This window comes from Spinacia oleracea, chromosome 5 (genome assembly GCF_020520425.1).
Source record: "Spinacia oleracea cultivar Varoflay chromosome 5, BTI_SOV_V1, whole genome shotgun sequence".
Classification (NCBI taxonomy): Eukaryota; Viridiplantae; Streptophyta; class Magnoliopsida; order Caryophyllales; family Amaranthaceae; genus Spinacia; species Spinacia oleracea.
Window position 1 is genome coordinate 4,454,076 of NC_079491.1, and position 22,971 is coordinate 4,477,046.

The following is a 22,971-nucleotide window of genomic DNA, read 5'->3' on the forward strand; positions in this document are numbered from 1 at the left end:
TATTTATACCTTTTCTTAAATGTATTTTCCTTAAAATATGTGGAAATAACAAACCGTATAGTAACTACTTTGATACTGTACATTTTAGATGGCAAACAAAAATGTACAATAGGAACTATGCATCAAAAGAACACAAATACTTGTGTAAAGAACATTAAGATGAAATAACATTAGGCTGAAAGAACATGTGTAGATTTAATGACATTATCTTTTACATCTTGCACTTTTGTAATTTAGTGCACAATGAACACTGTCATAATCTAGGAATGGAAGATAAGTACATGAAAATGACATGCCAGACAACTAGCTCCTAAAGTCCAACTAACTTATCTTGCATTAATATGATTTGTAAGCTAGTGCCTTTAAATTCCAAACGTCCAACTGTACCAACTTAGACTTAGAAATCAATTAAGCAACCTGATTAGGAACACAATTAATTGATGTTGATTCACTACCTAGAAAATGAACAATGTCTTAAGCTTGTAGGCAAAGAACTCCCAACACCATTACTCTAAATATCCTTCACTTCTCACTTCGGCTTATCCATCACCACACCAAAAGCTTCGATCTACAATACCGACCTCTAATTTAAGTATTTAAACAGCGGAATTAACCTAATTTGTCTGGGTCATTACAATGGAGGCCCAAAAGGCCCATGTTCTTGTGGTTCCGTATCCAAGTCAAGGCCGCATGAACCCAATGTTTCAATTCTCCAAATGGTTGGCTTCCAAAGGTATCAAACCCACCTTAGCCCCAACTCTTTGCTTCTCCAAGTTAATGGACACGACCGCCATTTCAACCCATTACGGTCTACCAATTAAAGTACGACCCTTTTCCGATGGGTACGACGATGGGGGTTTTATCCAGGCCGGGTCCATTCCAGCCTACTTGGATAGCTTGAAAGTCAATGGCCCAAAAACCCTGGCCCAACTCATTGAGAAGCTAACTGAGGAAGGGGATCCCGTTAAAGCAATCATATATGATGGGTTTTTGCCTTGGGCCTTGGATGTGGCTAAGAAGTTTGGGCTTCTTGGGGTGTTGTTCTTCCCTGAGTCTTGTTCAGTCAACAGCATATATTACCATGTTCAACGTGGGCTGATCAAGGTCCCTCTTATGGGCCCTGGTCCAAGCACGGTCTCGGTTCCCGGGGTTCCGGAGCTCCAGCCATGGGAGACTCCGTCGTTCGTGTACAACGGGTCGTACCCGGAATGGTTTGCTTGGGTGTTGAGGCAGTTTTCTGATATTGATCAAGTGGATTGGGTGCTCTGTAGTATTTTCTATGAGATGGAGAAAGAGGTATGTCCAACACTAGAAACCATTTATTAAACAAAAAGTTGATCAATAGCATGTTAGGGATGGTAATGGGTCGGATTTGAACTGAGTTTGGCAAGAATCAGAAGAGGTGAATCCAGATCCAACCAAGATCTGTAAATAACTCTCCCTTGAAAACTGTTTTTTCATTGAAAATGTTATCCGTTAAAACAAACAAAACCATAATGAAATTGAAATACGAAGTATAAGAACCGAGGAGTCTTGCATAATTTAAATAGTGTATCAGGCTGTACAGTGAGTATAACGCACCTAAAGAAAACAAGTACATATATAGCTAAAAGAACATTACTTTAGGTAGAAAGACTAGAACATGAATATATTTATTATTTATATTTTTTATAAAGTGAAAGAGATCGTATGTTGTTTGAACGAAAACTCATTTTATTCTATATGTGCATGTATGTTCTTCCGGTGCATCTTGCTCAGTGTACACCTATATGGCCTCATATAGCCGTGTAGGACAAGAATATCCGTACGTGGAGGCATCGAGGTAATTTTGATATCCATCGTCATTTCACAAACTAACACATATGTTTTGGCTTATTGATTTAGGTGGTTGATTGGATGAGTACAATGTGGAAAGTAGGAACTGTAGGACCAACAATTCCATCATACTATCTTGACAAAAGACTAGAAGATGACAAAGACTACACCTTCAATCGGTTTAAGCCAACCACATCCGTAACCAAGAACTGGCTAGACACCAACCCGAAAAACTCCGTCATCTACATGTCCTTCGGAAGCTTAGCCAAGCTCTCCGAACCACAGTTCGAAGAGCTAGCATGGGGCTTAAGAAACACCCACAAGAACTTCTTATGGGTGGTACGTGAATCAGAGCAAGCTAAACTTCCAAAACAGTTCATAGAAGAAACTTCGGGCCAGGGCCTCGTGGTTGGATGGACCTCCCAGCTGGAGGTCTTGTCCCACGAGGCTACAGGGTGTTTCGTGACACATTGTGGGTTTAACTCTGTCCTTGAAGCGTTGTCGCTTGGAGTGCCGATTGTGGGAGTCCCGCAGTGGTTTGATCAAGGGACTAATGCCAAGTTTGCGGAGGACGTTTGGAGAGTTGGTATCAGAGCCAAGGTCGATGATAAGGGGATTGTGGGAAGAGAGAGTTTGGAGGAATGTATAAGGGAAGTTATGGAGGGTGAGAAGAGGGAAGAGTTGAGGAAGAATGCCGATAAATGGAAGAGATTGGCTAATGAAGCTATGGATGAAGGTGGAAGTTCTGATAAGAATATTGATGAGTTTGTGTCTTTTTTAGTTGGATGTTAGTTCCTGGTGTTTCTCTCTATGTATTTACTACCTTCGTTTATGAATACTCGCAACACTTGTGTTAGCGCATAGTTTTATAAATGGTTTTGTATAATGCATAAAAATGAATAAACTAATATACAAATGGAGTTAATGATGGTATTTTAATTGTTTATATGGGAGAGAAACAATAAAGAATTAGCACAAGTTGTGTAAAAAAGTGAGAAAAGCAATAAAAGAATAAATGGTCTCATGTCAAAAGAAAAAGTGTTGCAAGTATTCAGAAACGGAGTATTATAAATTGTTGCATAAATTTGATACTAGTAGGATTTACTACCCGTTTGTAAGAATGAATTTACTACCCGGTGGTAAATAAAGTTGATGAGAATGAATTTAAGTACGTGTAATTTTAGAAAGTACCATTATAATATCCATGGGCAATGTCATCTCATTGACTCATCCCAAAACTTATGTATTACTCCGTAATACAAGGATGTTTAAGCTGAACATAACAAACGTGTCACCATTTGAAATACGAAGTAGTTCTTTAATGTTCTTGACGCTATTATACGGGCTCTAATACAATCTTTAACCGTTAATGTTACAAAAACTGTTAATGATATGAAAATATATGCCAAGAACGAATTTATCAAGACACCAAATGATGATGTAATGAAACATGTACATATGTGAAGGTAAGATAAAGCTTCTCTTGTAAGGAGGGAAGAAAAATGAAAATCCCTCTTGTAAGGGGTGAAAATCAAACCTCTATATAACTTATAAGGGCCTCTAATTACTAAGCCAACTATTTAATCATGTAACCCACAAATCATAAAATTAAACTACAAAAGTGGAATCAATCTCCCCAACAATTACGTGGACCATAGTATCAAGACTATCAACCAAATTTATCTTTTTATCGCTCATTGATCGAATCGGCTTCCTTTGTAGTCTATTCATCAAATTTTTCTTGTGTTATCTTATTTCATCATTATCTCTATATCGAGGTTGTCGATGTAAACCATCCGAAAGAATAATTTAGGTATTTCGCCTAATTTTCTTTCCTAATAAATAAAAAGAATTATACAACTAACCACATGCTATATTAAAATCAAATCAATGTTTTTAGTTTTATTTTAGCCATCCTATCACTTTCTAAGTTTCTATAGTTGTTATGTCCATTTTTCAAGGATCATGATTAATGTGTGGTTGACGTCATCACTGATGTCATGAAAGTTGTCCACATACCTTTACCTAACCGCTAACCCAGGGCATTGGTGCTACCCTAGTACCTATAAATACACTTCAGTTGTTCAATCCCTCAACCCTTTATTTAGCTCACTCCAAACTACAGCAGTTAGCCAGTTATGGAGGACACTAAAAAAGCCCATAAAGCCCATGTTCTTGTTCTTCCATACCCGGCCCAAGGCCACATTAACCCAATGCTTCAATTCTCCAAACGCTTATCTTCCAAAGGCATCAAGCCCACATTAAGCCCAACCATCTACATTTCCAAGTCCATGCAAACCACCACCATCCCAACCCACTATGGCCCACCGATCCAAATCCGACCCATTTCCGACGGCTACGACGATGGCGGTTATAACCAAGCCGAGTCAACCGCGGTCTACTTAGATAGCCTTCGAACCAACGGTTCGGTATCCTTGGCCCACCTTATCAAGAAGCTACATGAGGAAGGGGATTCGGTTAAGGCAATAATTTATGATGGGTTTTTACCTTGGGCCTTGGATGTAGCCAAACAGTTTGGGCTTGTTGGGGTGGTGTTTTTCACTCAGGCTTGTACAGTTAATAGCATTTACTACCATGTTCAACGTGGGCTGATCCAGCTACCGCTTTCGGGCCATGACTCGACTAAAGTTTCGGTTCCCGGGGCTCCGGAGCTCCACCCGTGGGAGGCTCCGTCGTTCGTGCACAGCTACGGGTCGTACCCGTTTTGGTTTGATGTGGTTTTGGGACAGTTCTCTAATATTGATCAAGCGGATTGGGTGTTGTGCAATATCTTCTATGATATGGAGAAAGAGGTATGTCAACTTTGAACCTACAGTGTCAATAATATATTGGTATAATGTAAAATATTGAATTGATGTTTGAAAATACATATTGAAGCGAATTTAACAATACTTCTTCCGTTCCGAAAATATCACACCATGGTTGACTTTTACTCTTCTAACCATTACTTTGACTCTTAATATCTCAAATCGCGTGCAAGTAAAAATATAAAAAAATAATATTTAGAAAATATATATCGATACGAATCTAACATTACCCTGCATGACTAAAAGTTCCTTACGTAAGAATCACAAAAAAATGGCCAAAGTCGTAATATGATTAGTGTAAAAAAACAAATGGTGCGATATTTCGAAACAGAGGAAGTATATTATTTTTAATAGGGTAATGAGATATTTATAGCCAAAAGTTTTAAAGTTTGACAAAAAAAAATTAGAATGAGGCCTAAGTGTTTTCGAGGAAGGGACTCGAGTCACTCGAGGGAATATGAATTTATTACTGAGGGAATGAGGGGTGCTTATTTGCTACTATATCACGTATTCACGTTCACTCCCTTCCAAATGGTACCTCCCTAATTATTTTGGCATTATTGACATACAGGACCAATATTACATTTTAAAAGAAAATAAATCAAAACCGTTCTTATTATTGTACACATCCGACTTTTTCTTGCTAAGGTTCAGGCTCGAATTCCCTAACGATTTAGAATAAATTTGTATAATACTACCACCGTTTCAAAATGTCATTTTCTGTTTTAGTCCGTTTTATAGCTTTCTTTACAATTTGTTATTTTGTTTCATACCATTGTTACATTTTCTAATACCATTGTATTTTGTTTGTACCATGTTTTATTTATTTTGATCACATTGAAAGTTCAATGTATTTACATAATTGTCATGTTATATTTTTTTTCTTATTTATAAGATTTATTGATATTTACTTCCCCAGAATCCCCCTTCCCCGTTGTAATTCGTGTTACTCTTTTAGCTCATTCACGCACACACAAAGTAGGGTCTGAGTCTCCTGCGAGGTATGGGGATAATGTTGATATTAACACACACAAGTATTGATTTTTTTTAGGTGGTTGATTGGATGGCGAAGATGTGGAAAATAAGAACAATAGGACCAACAGTTCCATCATATTACCTCGAAAACAGACTAGAAGATAACAAAGACTACGGTCTACAACTCGTGAAGCCAAACACAACCATATGCAAAAACTGGCTAGACTCCAAACCTAGAGACTCCGTCATCTACATAGCCTTTGGAAGCGCGGCTAAGTTATCCGAACAACAGTTCGAAGAGCTAGGAAGAGGTTTAATCAACAGCCACCATAACTTCTTATGGGTGGTAAGAGACTCAGAGCAAGCAAAACTCCCCAAAGGGTTCCTAGACGAAATATTATCTGGTCAAGGTTTGGTGGTGGAATGGGCATCCCAGCTAGAGGTGTTAGCCCACGAGGCGATAGGGTGTTTCGTGACACACTGTGGGTTTAACTCGGTTCTGGAAGCGTTGTCCCTTGGAGTGCCGGTGGTGGGGATACCGCAGTGGACGGACCAAGGGACTAATGCTAAGTTTTTGGAAGATGTTTGGGGAGTTGGTATCAGAGCTAAGGTTGATGACGATGGAATTGTGAGGGAGAAACAATTCGAGAAATGCATTAGGGAAGTGATGGAGGGTGAGAGAAGGGAAGAGATTACGAAGAATGTGGTTAAGTGGAAGAAGTTGGCTAAAGAGGCTGTTGATGAAGGTGGAAGTTCTGATAAGAATATTGATGAGTTTGTAGCTTTTCTAGGAGGATGTTAATTATAAAATTGAACTTGATAACTTTTACTACTTTTATTTAGTTGCTTATATCTAGCCAAATTGTGGGACTTATAAGTGTTACACAAATTGTTAGACAAAAGATTCGAACATGTTTTCGTACGCTACATCTCGTTTTTCGTAACTTTTATCGCATTTGTTACTCCGTAACTTACAAGTTTGTGTAAACTAACACCCCAATAATAACAATTGTAAAAATATCCATGTAATATTATTTTTTGGTGCGAATGAGCCACAAGGGCGGGGATGAAAATCGATCTCAGGATCACCTGGAACCGGGATGGAAGCTCTAACCAACTATCCATCACTCTCAAATATCCATGTAATATAGAAGTATGAAAGAGTTATAACATTCTAATGTTGAGTTAATCCTTCTCCATTAACTTAAACCTGTACCTAGCTACCAAAACAGTACTCGTAAATGTCAAGTAAAACAAACATCAACCATTAAACAACGGCGAATCAAGGTTTTCGGGGATATTTCGCTTTTTTACGAGACATTTCGTTCTTTGAAATCTCCTCATTAACACGAGAGGGGTTCCGACTTACGGAGTTACCTACCTAAACAAAGAACAACACGTGTACAAATCTGCAACTCTAAGTCCCTTTTTTTTTATACTTTTCTTCATAGTTTCAGTTCAGGTCCATTAAGTTCAGTTTAGTCCATTTCAGTTCTTGTCTAATAAGTTCAGTTTAATTCAAATAAGATCCAATAAATTCAGTTCAGTTCAGTCCAGTTCAGTCAATCAGAACAAGGCCTAAGTTTCCCATCTGAAAATGTTTAGATGCAGTAGGTGCACTTAAATGTTCTCGTCCCCCACCCATCCAGCCATCTAAAGCGAGTAGTTTCGAAATTATGTACGACTCCATATTTGTATACTAGTCATAATTTTGTTTTATTGAGATAAAAAGATAATCCTAAAAAATGTTTAGTGCAACTGTTTACGTCATCGCTAATGTCACTCTGTTGAATTTAACCTGAATATTACTACTACTATTTTGTGCAACTCCAAAAGAACATCATCTACTTAAATAAGTTAAAAGTTAATCACTTCAGAAACTCAAATTTTAGCAAATTATTATGGAGGACCCTAAAAAGCCCGAAAAAGCCCATGTACTTGTACTTCCTTTTACGGGCCAAGGCCACATTAACCCAATGCTTCAATTCTCCAAACGTTTATCCTCCAAAGGCATCAAGTCCACCTTAATCACAACCATCTACATTTCCAAGTCTTTGAAAACTACCACCATCGCAACCCACTATGGCCCACCCATCCAACTCCGACCCATTTCCGACGGCTACGACGATGATGGCTATCACCAGGCTGAGTCCACCGCGGCCTACTTGGATAGTCTTCGGACCAACGGGCCGGTATCACTAGCCCAACTTATTAAGAAGTTAAGTGAGGAGGGTGACCCGGTTAACGCGGTCATATATGACGGGTTCTTACCTTGGGCTTTGGATGTAGCCAAGCAATTTGGGCTTGTTGGGGTGGTGTTTTTTACTCAGTCTTGTACAGTGAATAGTATTTACTACCATGTTCAACGTGGGCTGATCCAGCTCCCGTTAATGGGGCATGGGTCGACTACTGTTTCAGTTCCCGGGGCACCGGAGCTCCAACCGTGGGAGGCTCCGTCTTTTGTGCACAATTACGGGTCATACCCGTTTTGGTTTGATGTGATTTTGGGACAGTTCTCTAATATTGATCAAGTGGATTGGGTGCTCTGCAATATCTTCTATGACATGGAGAAAGAGGTAAGCGGACCTTACTATATCCGTTCTTGAAAATTCTTTACCATTACTATTTGCACGAATGTTTTCAAATAAAAAAAACTATTTGCACGAATATCTGACCACTAATAAATCCAATTCATTATGTGAAAAAGTTATAAAAAGTTATATTTTGAAAATAAATACCGAGACCAATCTAACAAGATCCACATGATAATACTTTGATGTATATAATAATACTGATAATTTATAGTAAAAAACTTTCATACTCCGTACTTTGGACCACTCCTTCTAGCGCCCGTTGTTCCCAAGATTTTGAAATAGGGTAATCTAAATACTTGGCAAACTAAAAATAAGGTTTATATATTTAATCTGCAACGAAGAAACATGAAGGCAAGATGTTGGAGTGGTTAGCGAGGAATTTAGTTATATTATTGTCCTCTTTGGTCATGGGTTCAGACCAACAGTCCCCTCATATTACCTTGACAAAAGACTAGAACATGACAAAGACTACGGCCTTCAACTCCTTAACCCAAACACAACCTTATGCAACAACTGGCTAGACTCCAAACCTAAAGACTCCGTCATCTACGTGTCCTTCGGAAGCGCAGCCGAGTTAACTGAAGAACAATTCAAAGAACTAGCACAAGGTTTAAAAAACAGCCAGCATAATTTCTTATGGGTGGTAAGAGAATCAGAACAAGCAAAACTTCCAAACGGGTTCATACCCGAAACATCCGGGCCGGGCCTTGTGGTGGGTTGGGCCTCTCAGCTGGAAGTCTTGGCCAATGAGGCGACGGGCTGTTTTGTGACACACTGTGGGTTTAACTCGGTTCTTGAAGCGTTGTCACTTGGAGTGCCGGTGGTGGGGGTCCCACAGTGGACGGACCAAGGGACTAATGGTAAGTTTGTGGAGGATGTTTGGGGAATAGGTGTAAGGGTTAAGGTTGATGATGATGGGATTGTGAGGAAGAAAGAATTACAGGAATGTATTAAGGAAGTTATGGAGGGTGAGAAAAGTGAAGAGATTAAGAGGAGTTTGAGTAAGTGGAAGAAGTTGGCTAAAGAGGCAGTTGATGAAGGTGGAAGTTCTGATAAGAATATTGATGAGTTTGTTGCTTATTTAGCAGAAATGCAGAATGTTAGAAGCTGATATTTCAGAGAAAAATTAGTATATGTAAAATATTTCAGAGGAAAATAACTGTGTAAAATATGTTGCTGATGGTTAATAGGACTGCAGTCCAAGTAACAGTATGACATTTTTAATGTAGCTAGAGGTTTTGATTTTCCGTTGTTTTAGTTTTGTTATAACGGAAGCAAGAAAGATAATTAAGAACGCATATAAAGAACACAAAGATTTATCGTGGTTCACTAATAATGTGTTAGTTACGTCCACAGGCAGAGGTGAAGGAAGTTTTATTGATCTTGATGAGTACAGATTACAGAATACAAACAGTGAAACAGTTCGTGACCTAAAGAGTTTATAGAGTAATCTCTAGACAGATGCAGAAAAGCCCAGAAAATAGGCCTAAAACAAATAACCATATAGAGATCCCCGTATTTGGAAGTTGCAGAACAGGGGACTTAGCATATTTAAGGCATATTCTAACAAATTTTGCTAGTAAAACTTCCAATAAGGTAGTTCATACCATAGCCAAGGCCTCTCTTTCCTTTAAAGAAGCCTCGGTACGGATGGGTACGGATGGAAGACTGCCCATCAATAGCTTTACGGCCTTTGCCCTTTGTTCTCGCAGATAAAAAGTTGATTGAATATAACAAGTGAAATTCATTTCTTGTCAATTTTTCAATTTTTTGAAGATGTAAATATGTTAAAATTTAGGGGGAAAATCAAAAAATCCAAACAAAAATGAATATCAAATAAACAACTTCCTCCTTTTTTCACTTAAAATTTGTTGTTACATGTAAATATGCAAGTAATTAATGAACATTGTAATTAAATCCGTGTGATATATAAACTAGCTTACTCTTACAACTCAAGAAGAATTCTTTTCATGAGCAACCAAAAAAAAAAAGAAAAAAAAAAGGGAAATACAAAAAAGAAATACAATATCATTGACGTTGTCTTCCTCTCTTAGACCTTCTAATAGTACATTCTTTAGGAAGCCCTTCATGAAACCTCAACTTATCATTACAATAATTATAAGTCATATGATTTTTCTGCACCCATTTCATCTTCTCCAAACTCTTTGAATCCAACTCCTCCCTCAACCAACCATTCTCAGAACCCATCAATTCAGGATCCGACCCATCACAGGAAGAAGACCCAAAAGCCCAAACACAAGAACTCGCACTAAAATCCCTAAACGAAGCAACAAACGGAGCTTTAGACCAATCAGTATGAACTTTCCCACCTTGTGTTGCCCAATCATCAGCATTCCACAAACTCGAGATTATCCTCATTGGTTGCTTATTAGGGAAAGGAACACCAAATGATTCCATGTTCTTGAACTCTCTAATTGGTGTATCGTCTACGAAGAAGACGATCCTTGATGGGGTCCACAGAATCGAGTAGCTATGGAAATCAGTTGTTGGGTCGAACCAGAGGTAGAACTGTTGTTCGCGGTTTCCTTTTCCTTGGCAGTAAATGTTTGTGTGTAGAGTGTAGGGTTGGCCTGTTGTGTTGCCTAAGAACTCGAAATCTATCTCGTCGTGGGTTGTACCGTTAGATGACATGTAGAAAGTTGTGACGGTGCCAGCAGAGTTGTTAGGGATTAGCTTGATCTTCATATCGATTCTTGCAAAGAGGTACTTGTTTTTGGATTCGAATCCTGAACCCGAGTGTTTGTCTAGGGAAAGTGTGAGAAGGGAACCGTTTTCGTGGAATTTTCCTCTATGATCACCCCATGTAATCACAAAGTCTTCAGCTAACCCCCCTAAGACCTCTGTTTCTGTTGTTGTTGTTGTTGTTGTTGTTGTTGTTTTTGTTGTTGTTGTTGTTTTTGGTGTTGGTGTTTCTGGTTTGGGGTAAGGAGGTGGTTGATCTGTTGATGGGATTTCGTAGGGACGGAAAGGTTGTTGATCAACTAATCGGATGTTTTTGGATTGGAGTCTTTGAGGTTGAAGAAACTCGAGAGAAGAAGGGAGGACAGTTTTGATTTGTTCAGATGGGAGGGATTTGTCTTGGAGTGAGATTGAGGTTTGTAATGTGAAATATACACATAAGATCACGGCTAAACCGATGAAGGTATGGAGAGAACATAATGATGGAAGACACGACGACGAAGAAGATGAAGACCTATGCATATGCATTTGAAACTAAGTAATTAACTTGACAATAAAACTTCTAATTGTGTTATCTTGTTGTTAATGTGAGACTAACAAGATTAGCTTAACAATGGAAGAATTTAGAAAGACGCGAAAACGGAGGTTTGATCAAGAAGGGGAAAAAAGAAGAAAGGGTTGGAAAAGAGGAGGGGTGATTAGTTTAAAGCTAGGCCAAATGAGGCGGAATGTGCTTGTGGTGAGAGAATAATTTTCCCCATGAAATTCGTGGTCTTTCTATTTATAGTTTGAGAATGAGACAGAAAAAGAAATATTTTAAAAAAAAGAAAAAAAAAAGAAAAAAGATTGGTGACATTGAACTTCTGAGGAATACAGAGAAGCATCAGCATCTCTCAGACGTGTGAGCGTCTACTGTATGAACATGAAAACATGCAGTCAACTAGTTGGCGGTTTGTTGCCAAAGAAAAAAAAAATTAAAAGGGTTGGTGGTACTTAATTGTCTTAATTATACAATTTATATGGTGTTGCTACTAATAATATATTGGTTTAGTGGTTAAGACTGAAAACTTGTGTAAGTTAGGGTTAGATCACGGGTTCGAAACCCGACTTTTGCAATATTTGATTTCTATTGCCCTCGTGGCTTATTCACACAAGCAAAAAAAATATGGCATTACCGTTTTCCCGTATCGGTATGTATTATTGGAGGTTTGGACCGTATTGATTTATACGACTTCTATGAGTTAATAATACTCTTTTACAGGAAGCATGGGTCAATTATGTGAAAATGAATCTCTCCAAAAAAAAAAAAAAATATGAATGTTAAATGATGATTAAAGAATATTTTGAAGCTAAATCTGTAGTTGGTTGAAATTAAATTAGTTTGACTAGCTTAATAATGTAAATGGACAAAATCAAAACTTCAACAGACATCTGAGACAAGTAATGTGTTGTTAAAAATACATTAGTAACGATGATTTTATAATCAGATGATGGGAAGTTGCATGTGATGACACGGTCTCCCCTCTTTCTTTTTTTTTCTTTTTTTTTACTACGCATAGCACATCCGGTTCACCGGAGCTTAGCTCCAACTACATCCGGATCCAACCCGGGTCGCACACCTTGCTTATGGTGGGTGAATCTCCCGACAAGAGTTTCTGCATAGGGCGAGACTCGAACCCGAGACCTCCCTTAAGCGACATCAAGCTGCTTACCACTTGAGCCAATTCTATGTTGGTTTTTTTTTTTTTTTTTTAATATGGTCTAGTTACTTAGAATCGCTCGATAGAATAAGGAAAAATGATTTTGGCACACCAAAAGTTACGTGTTCTACTTGTATAGAGGTGAGCCAAAATCAATATGAAGTACTGCAGTATACCAAAATCAATTTCCCAGATAAGCCCGATCTATCACATATGGTGGGTTCCTACCGTGGGCCTACTTGAATAGCTTCGAACCAACGGTCCTACATTCCTGACTCATCTTATTAAGAGGCTAAGTGAAGAAGGGGCTCATTTCAGATGGATTCTTATCAAGAAGCTATTTCGTCACACTCACACAAAACATTGATTTTGGCACACCTGTTGCGAGAGCATATAATTGGTCAATAAACGTGACATTCTACAAATCAAAGAAGGTTTGTTAATACTTGACAGCTACCTGTTTGTCCTGGAACCTCAATAACAGGGAATTGATTGCCAATTAAATCATAATTCTCTATGCCCATTTCTTTGGATGGTTGATTATTGGGTGGCCAAAAATGTGGAAGATAAGAAACAGTAGGACCTGACAGTTCCATAGTTCCATCATACTGAAGACTAGAAGTTGACAGAGACTACAACCTGCAGCACTTCAAAGTTCAAACCAAACACACCTCATGAAAGAATTAGCTAGAGCAAGAAATTCCATCATCAACATGTCCTTCGGTGGAAGCACGGCCCACTGGCGAAGTTATCCGAAGAACAGTCGGAAGAATTACCAGAAGGTTTAGAAAATAGCCATTGAAATTTCTCGTGGGTTGTAAGAGAATCTAAACAGCTCTTTTTTTTCCGGGTCCTGTCAAGGGAAAGAGCAGCCTAAACTTCCAAAGGGGTTCATTGACAAATCTCCTAGGCAGGCCCGGTGGACCGGTGGTAAGCCGGGCCTCCCAGCTACTTGATTTACAGTAAGGGCATGTTTGGTATAAACATAGGAAATGAAATGGAATAGGAAGGAAATAAATAAGGAGGGGAAAGGGTGGTGTTAGCTATTAGTCTATTACCAATATTGTTTGGTATACCTTAGGAAAGAAATTACTTGTAACAAATTGGGGATTAAGGAGGGTAAAAATGTTGTTACCATTGGGTAAAGAGGGGTAACAAATGGTGGTAAATGGTAATGGTTACCCATAGGAAATGGATTGTGTTATCACTCCTCTCATACCAAACATTAAATAATGGAAATAGTTAATTGATTTCATTTCCATCACATAAAAACTATATACCAAACATGCTCTAAGTCTACACTTCAACATCTCAGTATATCATCTATCATGCTATCACAAATATGGTCATGGTCATTCTAACTATAGTGGATTTGGAGAAACAGCAGGAAAAGAAGGGAAAAGCACAATGCCCGCGACCTAGTGCTTCTTTTCCAGGCTAATGCTTGGCCTCCAAACCATCAAGCCTACCTTATGTCCTACAGCCTAGCCTACATTATCATACAAGGTGCAGACATGACAACATCCCAGTTAATCAAGACCAACTAATCCAACTATGACAAGTCATAATGTGGGTGTGTCCAAGCTTGATTGATTTAGATCCATGTGGATAACATCCAAGCCGTTGGCTCATGGACCCTCATTTAATTGTACAAAGAGCATTTTGAAGAATCGGTGACAACATTGAGGCTCCGTTTGGTTTGGCATAAAACATTTTCAGTGCAAAATGATTTTCCATGGAAAACATTTTCCAAGGGAAAACACAATTCCAAACTAGTTTTCCTTTGTTTGGTTCGTTAAAAAAAGATGGTGAAGATTGAGGGGAAGAAAGGAGAGAGAGGTAAGGGAGGAAAAGTGGTTTTCCTCCCTTTCAAATGGAAAATGTTTTTCAACCTTTGAGGGATATGTGGAAAATTGTTTTCCATCCCTTGCCAAACCAAATAACATAAAACGGTTGAAAAGGTAAAATCGTTTTCCATGAAAACGTTTTACACCCTACCAAACGGAGCCTAACATTGAATTGTTTTGTTAGAGATTCAACAGTGAGACCATTCGAAGGACACAAATATTCACAGGGTTCCTAGGTAACTAGACCATGCCTGGTGGTAGATTTCTTCACCTAGATAGAGGTTCTGGACCTTGAGGTAAGGTGCTGCTGCTTGACCCTACTGCAGTCTGCAGGATTTAGCTCTGTTCTAGAAGCATTGTGCCTCGGAGTTCCTGTAGTGACCTTGCCCCAACAGACCCAAGGAGATGAGTGCCAAGTTTGTTCAGATGTGAAGTGACAATACCTAAGTAGATGAAAAAGGGATCACAGGGAGAGATATAGTGGAGGAAAAAGATTAGGAAGGGTGAAATGAATGGGACAGGTTGGCTAAAAAGAGAATTGATTAAGATGGATGTTTGATTATAATCATTAATGAATTTGTATAATTTCTATCAAGTTGTTATAGATCATACTAGCACAAAGCATTTACAAAATCAGTATGTTCTGCTACATTTGCTAGTCAGACAGAGACACTGTTTTTGAGTCTAATGTGGCTTGGAAAGGTCTAAACAGAGCTAGAGACATATAGTAGCATTTCCTAGACCTTATATTTAGCATTGGCTTAGCTCATTTTTCTTCATTTGATCTTTTGTCACTTTTAAACTAGTTTAATCAGAGTAACAGTTGCTTGCAAACTCGTGAATTTCCTAGAGAGCCTGTCTGTATTTTATTCATTTTATACCAACATATGCAAGAATGCAACTGTTCCTGATTCCATGAACTACAGATGCCATTAAGAGTTGAGTTGAGAAGAATGGATCCTGAGAAAATGGAAGTGCACAAATATCGAGGGAAAGCAGGATGGAGAAATCATAAAGAAACAATCCAACAGAAAGTTGGCTTAAACAACATTTGATGAGATAGAAGATCAGTTGTGATCACTGAAGAGTATTGGTAACAATTCTTTTTACACAGCTATAATGTAACAAAACGGTTCCCGCTAATAGCCAAACCCAAAAAAAATCATATAAATGAAAGGAAATGCAGCCTAGCTTGTATATATATATATATATATATATATATATATATATATATATATATATATATATATATATATATATGATTGTAATGAATTTGTATTATTTCTATCAAGATGTTATAGTTCATAATAGCACAAAGCATTTACAAAATTAGTATGTTCTGCTACATTTGCTAGCCGAGTAGCCGGACACTATTTTTTGAGTCTAATGTGGCTCGCAAAGGGTCTAAACAGAGATAGAGACCTAGAGTATCATTTCCTAGACCCTATATTTAGCAGTGGCTTAAAATTTTGTTTGATTTTAATGGCTCTTTTTTCTTGATCTCTTGTCATTTTACACCTAGTCTAATTAAGTAGCTTGTAAACTCATGAATTTCCTAGAGAGAATGTCCGTATTTTCTTTCATCTTATACCAACATATGCAAGAATGCAACTGTTCCTGATTCCATGAACAAATACCATTAAAAGTTGAGTTGAGAAGAATGGATTCTGGGATTCACAAATTCTTATTTACAATGGGTGTACAATAAATATTATACACCGGAGTAAAAGTTAACTCAAAATGCTTAAAAGTTAAGCATATATATGTAAAAGTTATCTATTTTCCAGTGATAAATTTTTTCATTTTAGTAAAACTTATTTCTTCAAAATAACTAATAATGTATAAAATTAATCATTTAACCCTTTAAAATATTTATCTGTCAATTATTTTTTTACTAATATAAAAGTTAATCAAAACTAGGTTAAAGTTACCTAAAAACGGGTTAAAGTTATCTTAGTGTACAATAAATTTATTGTACACCTTGTGCGCGCAAGACCTTTTGATAACGGAAGTGAACAAATACCAAGGGAAAGCAGGATGGAGAAATCATAAAGAAACAATCCAATAAAATGTTGGCTTAGACGTTTAGTTGGGAACACTGAAGAGGATTGGTAACAATTCTTTTCAAACAGCTATATACTTCGTATGTAACAAAACGGTTCCCACCAATAGCCAAGCTCGAAGAAAAAAAAAGTCAAATTAAGGAAATGCAGCCTAGCTTGTACATATATATATATATATGATTGTAATTCAAAAACAAGAAGAATACTGTACATGATAACACGGAAGAATACAGAGCATATGATAAGAAACACACAATTATATATACGTTTAGGTGTCGTTGGAAATGATACCTTTACAAATGAAATCTTCATTGATCAGATTTTGCCTCTTCTTGAGCAACAATGAGCTCCCGTAGGTCATCATCACCAACATCCATTTGCAACATAATTTCACCATCATTTGAGAAGTGATACCTCTCCCCAACAGCTCTCAACAGTTGGTAAACTTCAAACATCGAAGGCCTTTCCTTCGGATTCAAGGTTATGCAATTCCGAGCTATTTTGAAAAACTGGAAGATTTCATGATCAACACCCTTCCCAACCAATGATTTATCAACGGCATGTTTTAAATTGTTGTTGTTAGAGAGTTCTACAACCCAATCCACCAGGTTACCCTTGAAGCTTTCCGGGGCTTTACTCACTTCAGTTGGCCTCTCACCAGTTACTAACTCGAGGAGAACCGTTCCAAAGCTGTAAACATCTCCCTTCGGGGTAGCAACCAAAGTTCGGGAGTATTCTGGTGCCACATACCCTATATCCCCAAACTCTCCATTCACAAAGGTACTCAAATGTGTATCAATGGGATTCATGAGCCTCGCCAAGCCAAAGTCGGATATTTTTGGGTCAAGATCAGCATCGAGTAAAATGCATTTAGAGCTTATATTCCGGTGAATGATGCGAGGGTTGCAATTGTGATGAAGCCATGCGAAGGCTCTAGCTGCTCCTATAGCAATTTTGAGCCGTGTTGTCCATTCCATAGAATGACCATTTTCTCCCTGATGCAGTTTATCATAAAGAGTACCGTTTTTCATATACTTGTAAACCAACAGCTTCTCCTTCCCGGCAACACAGAAACCTAAGAGGGGTACTAGGTCCCGATGTTTAACACTTCCAAGTGTAGCCATTTCTGACATAAATTCTTCCACGGAACGTTGAGTGTCTTGTAACCTCTTCACCATGTACAAGCTTCCATCTTCAAATTTCGCCTTATATATAGTCCCCATCCTTCCTTCACCAATAATATTTTGTTTGCTGAAATTATCTGTTGCCTTCATGAGGTCACTCAATCGCATTTTTGAAATTGAATCCTCAAACAAGGACACCTATACAAGATAGTTTATTTCTCAGCATGATTTTCTCAGCATGAACATGATGGAGATAAGTACACTCCAGTAGTAACATCAAACATTAAGGCTCTGTTTGGTTTGGTTTAAAACATTTTCGGTGTAAAATGATTTTCCATGGAAAACATTTTCCAGGGAAAACACAATTCCAAACTAGTTTTCCTTTGTTTGGTTCCTTAAAAGAAAATGGGAGAAGATGGTGAAGATTGAGGGGAAGAAGGGAGAGGAAGGTGGGGAGGAAAGGTGGAGAAGTGGTTTCCCTCCCTTTAAAATGGAAAAGGTTTTTCCGCATTTGAGGGAGTTGTGAAAAATTGTTTTTCATCCCTTTAGAAACCAAACAATGAAAAATGATTGAAAAGGGGCAAATCATTTTCCATGAAAACGTTTTACCCCCTACCAAACGCAGCCTAACACCCATAAGCAAACTTGAATAAGAACCATAAATAGAATTTGAATTGACTTACCTTGATTTTCTTTGTCCCTTTGATACTCCTTGCCCATTTGTTTTTTTCAGGATCTTCTTCTTTCTTCTTTGCTGCAACTCTACGGGCATAGAAGAACATAGCTAGGCCTACTCCTACAGCACCAACACTCACCACAGATACTGCAACAGCAATAATAACCCTAGGATTGGACTTTCCTGAGGATGACTTACACGGACTAAGAGAAGGCCCGCAGAGCCCTGAGTTGTCAGAAAAATCAACATCGATAGTAGAATTGAAATACGGGACTGGCCCGACCAAGAGATTATTAGCAACGGTAAATCTCTTGAGCCGGGAAAGCTGGCCAAATCCTGGAGGAATTTGTCCAGAAAACCGGTTGTGATCAAGTTGAAGAACATTGAGATAGCTGCAGTTGGCAAGATTCGCAGGTATCTCACCAGAAAACCTATTTGAAGAGAGAACAAGTGAAGTCACATACGGCATTATGGCAGAAACATTAGCAGGAATTACTCCGTGAAGCTCATTTGAGGACAGGTCCAAGTGCTGCAACGAGCTGCAGTTATAAATCCCAAGAGGGAAGCTGCCCCTTAATCCCATACCCGATAGTCGGATGTTCAACACCCTATCCTCATTCGGAGCCCAACAATCTATCCCAGTAAAAGAGCAAATGAATCCCTGTGTTGTATTGCTAAAATTCCAGGTAGAATTTAAGACATTATTGGGATCTTGTAAGGATTCTTTTATGGACCTCAAACATGCCACATCATCCTCATTTCCATAGCTCAATCCACTCATCAGCAAAAACACTAGATAAATTCCAAGATAAAAAGAGTATTCTCTTTGCCTCAACCCCATTTGACTTATAACGCCGATTAAACAACTTGACATTTGAGATTTCTGTGTAATATATTTCAGAGCTTATAAGTTATAACTGAGAGAAGAAACTCTGAGCTCCATAATACATGATAATCCTGCAAGAATCGGAATAACACACATAATTATATTCTTCATTAACAAAGTCGATTTACAATTATAAGGGAGCAACAAAAAAAAAAAAATATATATATATATATATATGTATAGTAAATCCTTGAACTAGCCAAATTCATCAAATAACCTAAATCATAAACCTTCAATCAAGAACATAATCAGTAAGAAAGTCTGCAATTTCCGCTACAAACCCGGCGACATGGGTGCATCTAGCACTATGTACACACTACACAGTACACCAAAGGCTAAATTTGTGCTCATTAGGTACACCTAGGTGTATAATGGACGCTTTCGATGAAGACAAAAGGGTGGATTTCACAGAACAAACTCAATAGACTCATAAAACTTACAATAATAGAAAAACCCAGAAAAGGTAAAAGATTTAACCTAACCACACCAACCGGCAGAGGAGCAACTTCAATTATAAAAGCTTATTGGCAAAAGAAAACATCAAAAAATAACCAAAAAAACTCACCACAATTTGGCAATAAACCTGGGATTAAACTGAAATACTCATCACAAGAAAATAGGCATTAATAGGGTGGGTCTAACAATGTGAAGATAACATTGTTTTCACATATGACGTTAGAATTTAGACTGTTGACTTGCCAAGTGCATAGACTTGACTTTGTGAGAGAAGAACAATTCCCCCATTTTGTAGGTCATCTCAGAATTATTGCTTATTTACAGTTTACTAATCAGGAAAAATTAAGCAAATTATCAAAGCTAGAAGAATAAGAATCAAAATCAGTATAGTACCCATTTGCTAATTCAGCAACAAAATACCCAATTTTATTTTTGGAGGGGGTAAATTAATACAGGAAAATTCATAAAAATACTGCAAAAGAATTGGAAAGGAAACTTACATGAAATTACAGAAGTTAAGGAGGTGAAGAATCTGCAAGTGGAGCTTGATGTAACGGTAATGGAAATGCAAAAATGGGGAGAGAGAAAGAAGAGGATTGTTTTTTGTCTGGCACAAAAAGCCCCCAAAGGCCCAGAGAAGACGGTTGGTCTACTAGTCAAAGGCGTCAAAGGAACGATATTGCACATTTGAAGTTAACACGCAAGTTTTATTTTTCATTTATTTTTATTTTGAAGATACACCATAAAGCTAATCACGTCTTCTATGCAGCGTAATACTAAGGAGTAGTTAACATTGGACCCTTCACAAATAGTACTACACTCTTCTTTTCTAGGAGCATTGAACATAATTGAGTTAGGTTTACAAGATTGGATACAATTATCTGACCTTATCTGAACTTAACTGAACTTATCTGAACTTATCTGAACTTATCTGAACTTATCTGAATTGATTTTGTCTGAAATAAGTCAAAATAAGTCGAACAGAATAGGGCCTAAGTTCAGTTAAGTTTAGATAAGTTTAGTTAATTTCAAATAAGTTCAGATAATATAGTTCAGCAAAAATAAGTTTTTTCAGACATTTTCACACACAAATAAGTTTATTTCCGATAAAATAAGTTTTTTTCAGATAAAATAAGTTCAGATAAGTTCAGGTAATATAAATTCAGTCAAACACAAGTCCAATAGAACGGAGCCTAAAGCTAATCACGTCTTCTTTACGATTGCACAATTTCATTCATATGAGGATTACTGCTAGTTAACATTGTACCCTTCACAAAATCACAAATGGTACTTTACTCTTATTTTCTACGGGATTGAAGAGGGTTGAGCTAGGTTTACAAGATTGAATACTAATATCTCAGAACCTAAACGTCGTAATGACGTAAACTACACTCTTGTTTTAGTCTCGAACACGACTCATTGATTAGATAGTATTCATCAGTACTCGTGTTTGTATTTTGTAGTAACTTTACAAGTAGATATTAGAGTTTTGATTAGATCGAAACACTGGTTAATTTTAGTTCTAACTAAAATGTTTGCAGCAATGGATATATTTATTTAAGTCGTGTAACTTTACAACTTTCAAGTACATATTAGAGTTTTCATTAGATCGACACACTGGTTAATTTTAGTTCTAACTAAAATGTTTGTAGCAATTGATATATTTATTTAAGTGGTCCTTAATTTTTTGAGTCGCCTACATGAAATTAGTCAGAGGTTGTGAGCCTATAAAGATGGGAAACAGGGGGCATAGTAGTCATAAGGCCCATAACATGATACCCATCGATGATTATAATAAGAAGAAGAATAAAAATGGCAATTTTTTTTAAGGTAAGATGAAGCTTCTCGGTAGGGGGAAATATGGGGAACTCTCTTGCAAGAGTGAGAATCAAACCACTGTCACAGAGGTGGAAGGAGGACCTTCAACCACTGGGCTAACCCTTGGTTCTCAGAAAAATGAAAATTATATATGAATAAGAAAATGACAATTATACTATGAATAAGAAAATGACTAATATGGGTATCTGATACTCATATACTCCCTCCGTCCCGGAATACACGCACCGGTTTGACTTTTTACACTATTCACATAATTTACTTTGACTCTATTATATTTCTAGTATATGAAAACAAAAGTTAGCATATAATATATTGTTAGCTTCATCTTAACATATATTTTCAAAATATTAATATTTCATAAGTTTTTATAATATGTAGTTAAAGATATTGGTGGTCAAAGTTGTGCATTGGCAAGCGTGTCGACTCGAACCGGTGCATGTATTCCGGGACGGAGGGAGTATACAGTATACAGTATAATAATCCTTACGGAGTACAATAGTTTACTCCGTATTTATTAAGATGGTAGTACATCATACTAAAAGAAAGTGATCAAACTAATACAGTATTAATAAGCCTTGCAAGGCTTGAGAGGGTAACCACAAAGCCCAGGATTATTAGCATAACTTGTTGCATTAGCCTTCATCCCAGTATTAACAAAATGAGGAATAGGTCCAACCAAGAGATTATCAGCAACATTAAACTCCATAATCCTTTGAAGTTTCCCAATTATAGCCGGAATTCGACCAGAAAGCCGATTATGATCAAGCTCAAGCGCATTCAAATAAGAGAAATTCCCTAAACTCGCCGGAATCTCGCCGTTAAAACGATTGGAAGACAAAGAAAGAGTGACCAAAAACGGGACCATTGTAGAGATATTACTAGGGATTGACCCATAAAAGTGGTTATTTGAAAGATCTAAAGACATTAAGCCATTACAATGGGAAATTCCAATTGGGAACTTACCCTTTAGTCCTAAAGATGAGAGGTTCATGTTTATGACCCGGTTTTCCATATCGTTCCAACACGTGACACCTAGACCTGGTTATTGGACAGGGTAGTCCAATGGATATAGGGTAAGGGTCAAGTTAATAGGGCTTTTATTGGTCAGGGCTCTTATTGGACAGGGCTTTTATTGGACAGAGTCATTATAGGGTCAAACTTATACTACAATTATTTTAAAAATTAAAATAGGAATGATACAAAAAATTACGTGTATAGCTTCGTATTCACTTGTACTTGCACATGGCTCTTTTGTTTTTCATTTTTCATTGCTCGTTTATTGACCCGCCCACTAATGACCCGCTATTGACCCGCAACCCGCCTTTGACCCGTCCATTATCGACCCGTTAAAAATGACCCTTTTAATACCCGACCCTCTTTTGACCCGCCCCGACCCTGACCCGACCCGCCCGATAACCAGGTCTAGTGACACCGGTAAATGTGCATATAAATCCCGGTGAATTTATGT

General features: G+C 37.7%; 6 protein-coding genes across 8 annotated transcripts; 3 read left to right on the forward strand and 3 right to left on the reverse strand.

Moving 5' to 3' along the window:
- Positions 1 to 391: 391 nt before the first annotated feature.
- On the forward strand, positions 392 to 2,748 carry LOC110782712 (UDP-glycosyltransferase 74G1). Its single transcript, XM_021986940.2, has 2 exons — positions 392 to 1,296; positions 1,885 to 2,748. Exons 1-2 carry the CDS (start codon positions 637 to 639, stop codon positions 2,605 to 2,607), a joined length of 1,383 nt encoding a protein of 460 aa, XP_021842632.2. The 5' UTR covers positions 392 to 636; the 3' UTR covers positions 2,608 to 2,748.
- Positions 2,749 to 3,903: 1,155 nt separating this feature from the next.
- Positions 3,904 to 6,545, forward strand: LOC110782704 (UDP-glycosyltransferase 74G1). The gene is made up of 2 exons (XM_021986926.2): positions 3,904 to 4,628; positions 5,695 to 6,545. The coding sequence occupies exons 1-2, from the start codon at positions 3,954 to 3,956 to the stop codon at positions 6,418 to 6,420; spliced, it is 1,401 nt and encodes a 466-aa protein (XP_021842618.1). The 5' UTR covers positions 3,904 to 3,953; the 3' UTR covers positions 6,421 to 6,545.
- Positions 6,546 to 7,440: 895 nt separating this feature from the next.
- On the forward strand, positions 7,441 to 9,461 carry LOC110782688 (UDP-glycosyltransferase 74G1). Its single transcript, XM_056828930.1, has 2 exons — positions 7,441 to 8,194; positions 8,589 to 9,461. The coding sequence occupies exons 1-2, from the start codon at positions 7,520 to 7,522 to the stop codon at positions 9,321 to 9,323; spliced, it is 1,410 nt and encodes a 469-aa protein (XP_056684908.1). The 5' UTR covers positions 7,441 to 7,519; the 3' UTR covers positions 9,324 to 9,461.
- A 651-nt stretch (positions 9,462 to 10,112) lies between these two features.
- Positions 10,113 to 15,650, reverse strand: LOC110782696 (xyloglucan endotransglucosylase protein 7-like). Its single transcript, XM_021986914.2, has one exon. It carries the CDS (start codon positions 11,438 to 11,440, stop codon positions 10,241 to 10,243), a length of 1,200 nt encoding a protein of 399 aa, XP_021842606.2. The 5' UTR covers positions 11,441 to 15,650; the 3' UTR covers positions 10,113 to 10,240.
- A 1,008-nt stretch (positions 15,651 to 16,658) lies between these two features.
- Positions 16,659 to 20,329, reverse strand: LOC110782671 (probably inactive leucine-rich repeat receptor-like protein kinase At5g48380). 3 transcript variants are annotated; one of them, XM_021986876.2, is made up of 3 exons: positions 20,165 to 20,329; positions 18,330 to 19,279; positions 16,659 to 17,844 (listed from the first exon to the last, which is right to left on the reverse strand). In XM_021986876.2, exons 2-3 carry the CDS (start codon positions 19,194 to 19,196, stop codon positions 16,831 to 16,833), a joined length of 1,881 nt encoding a protein of 626 aa, XP_021842568.1. In that variant the 5' UTR covers positions 19,197 to 19,279; positions 20,165 to 20,329; the 3' UTR covers positions 16,659 to 16,830. The 3 variants fall into 3 exon arrangements, with proteins under 3 accessions (XP_021842568.1, XP_021842578.1, XP_021842585.1); XM_021986886.2 differs by lacking the exon at positions 20,165 to 20,329 and adding an exon at positions 19,774 to 19,907; XM_021986893.2 differs by lacking the exon at positions 20,165 to 20,329 and adding an exon at positions 19,686 to 19,773.
- Positions 20,330 to 22,068: 1,739 nt separating this feature from the next.
- LOC130460795 (probably inactive leucine-rich repeat receptor-like protein kinase At5g48380) lies at positions 22,069 to 22,515 on the reverse strand. Its single transcript, XM_056828353.1, has one exon. The coding sequence runs from the start codon at positions 22,513 to 22,515 to the stop codon at positions 22,069 to 22,071; it is 447 nt and encodes a 148-aa protein (XP_056684331.1).
- Positions 22,516 to 22,971: the final 456 nt, after the last annotated feature.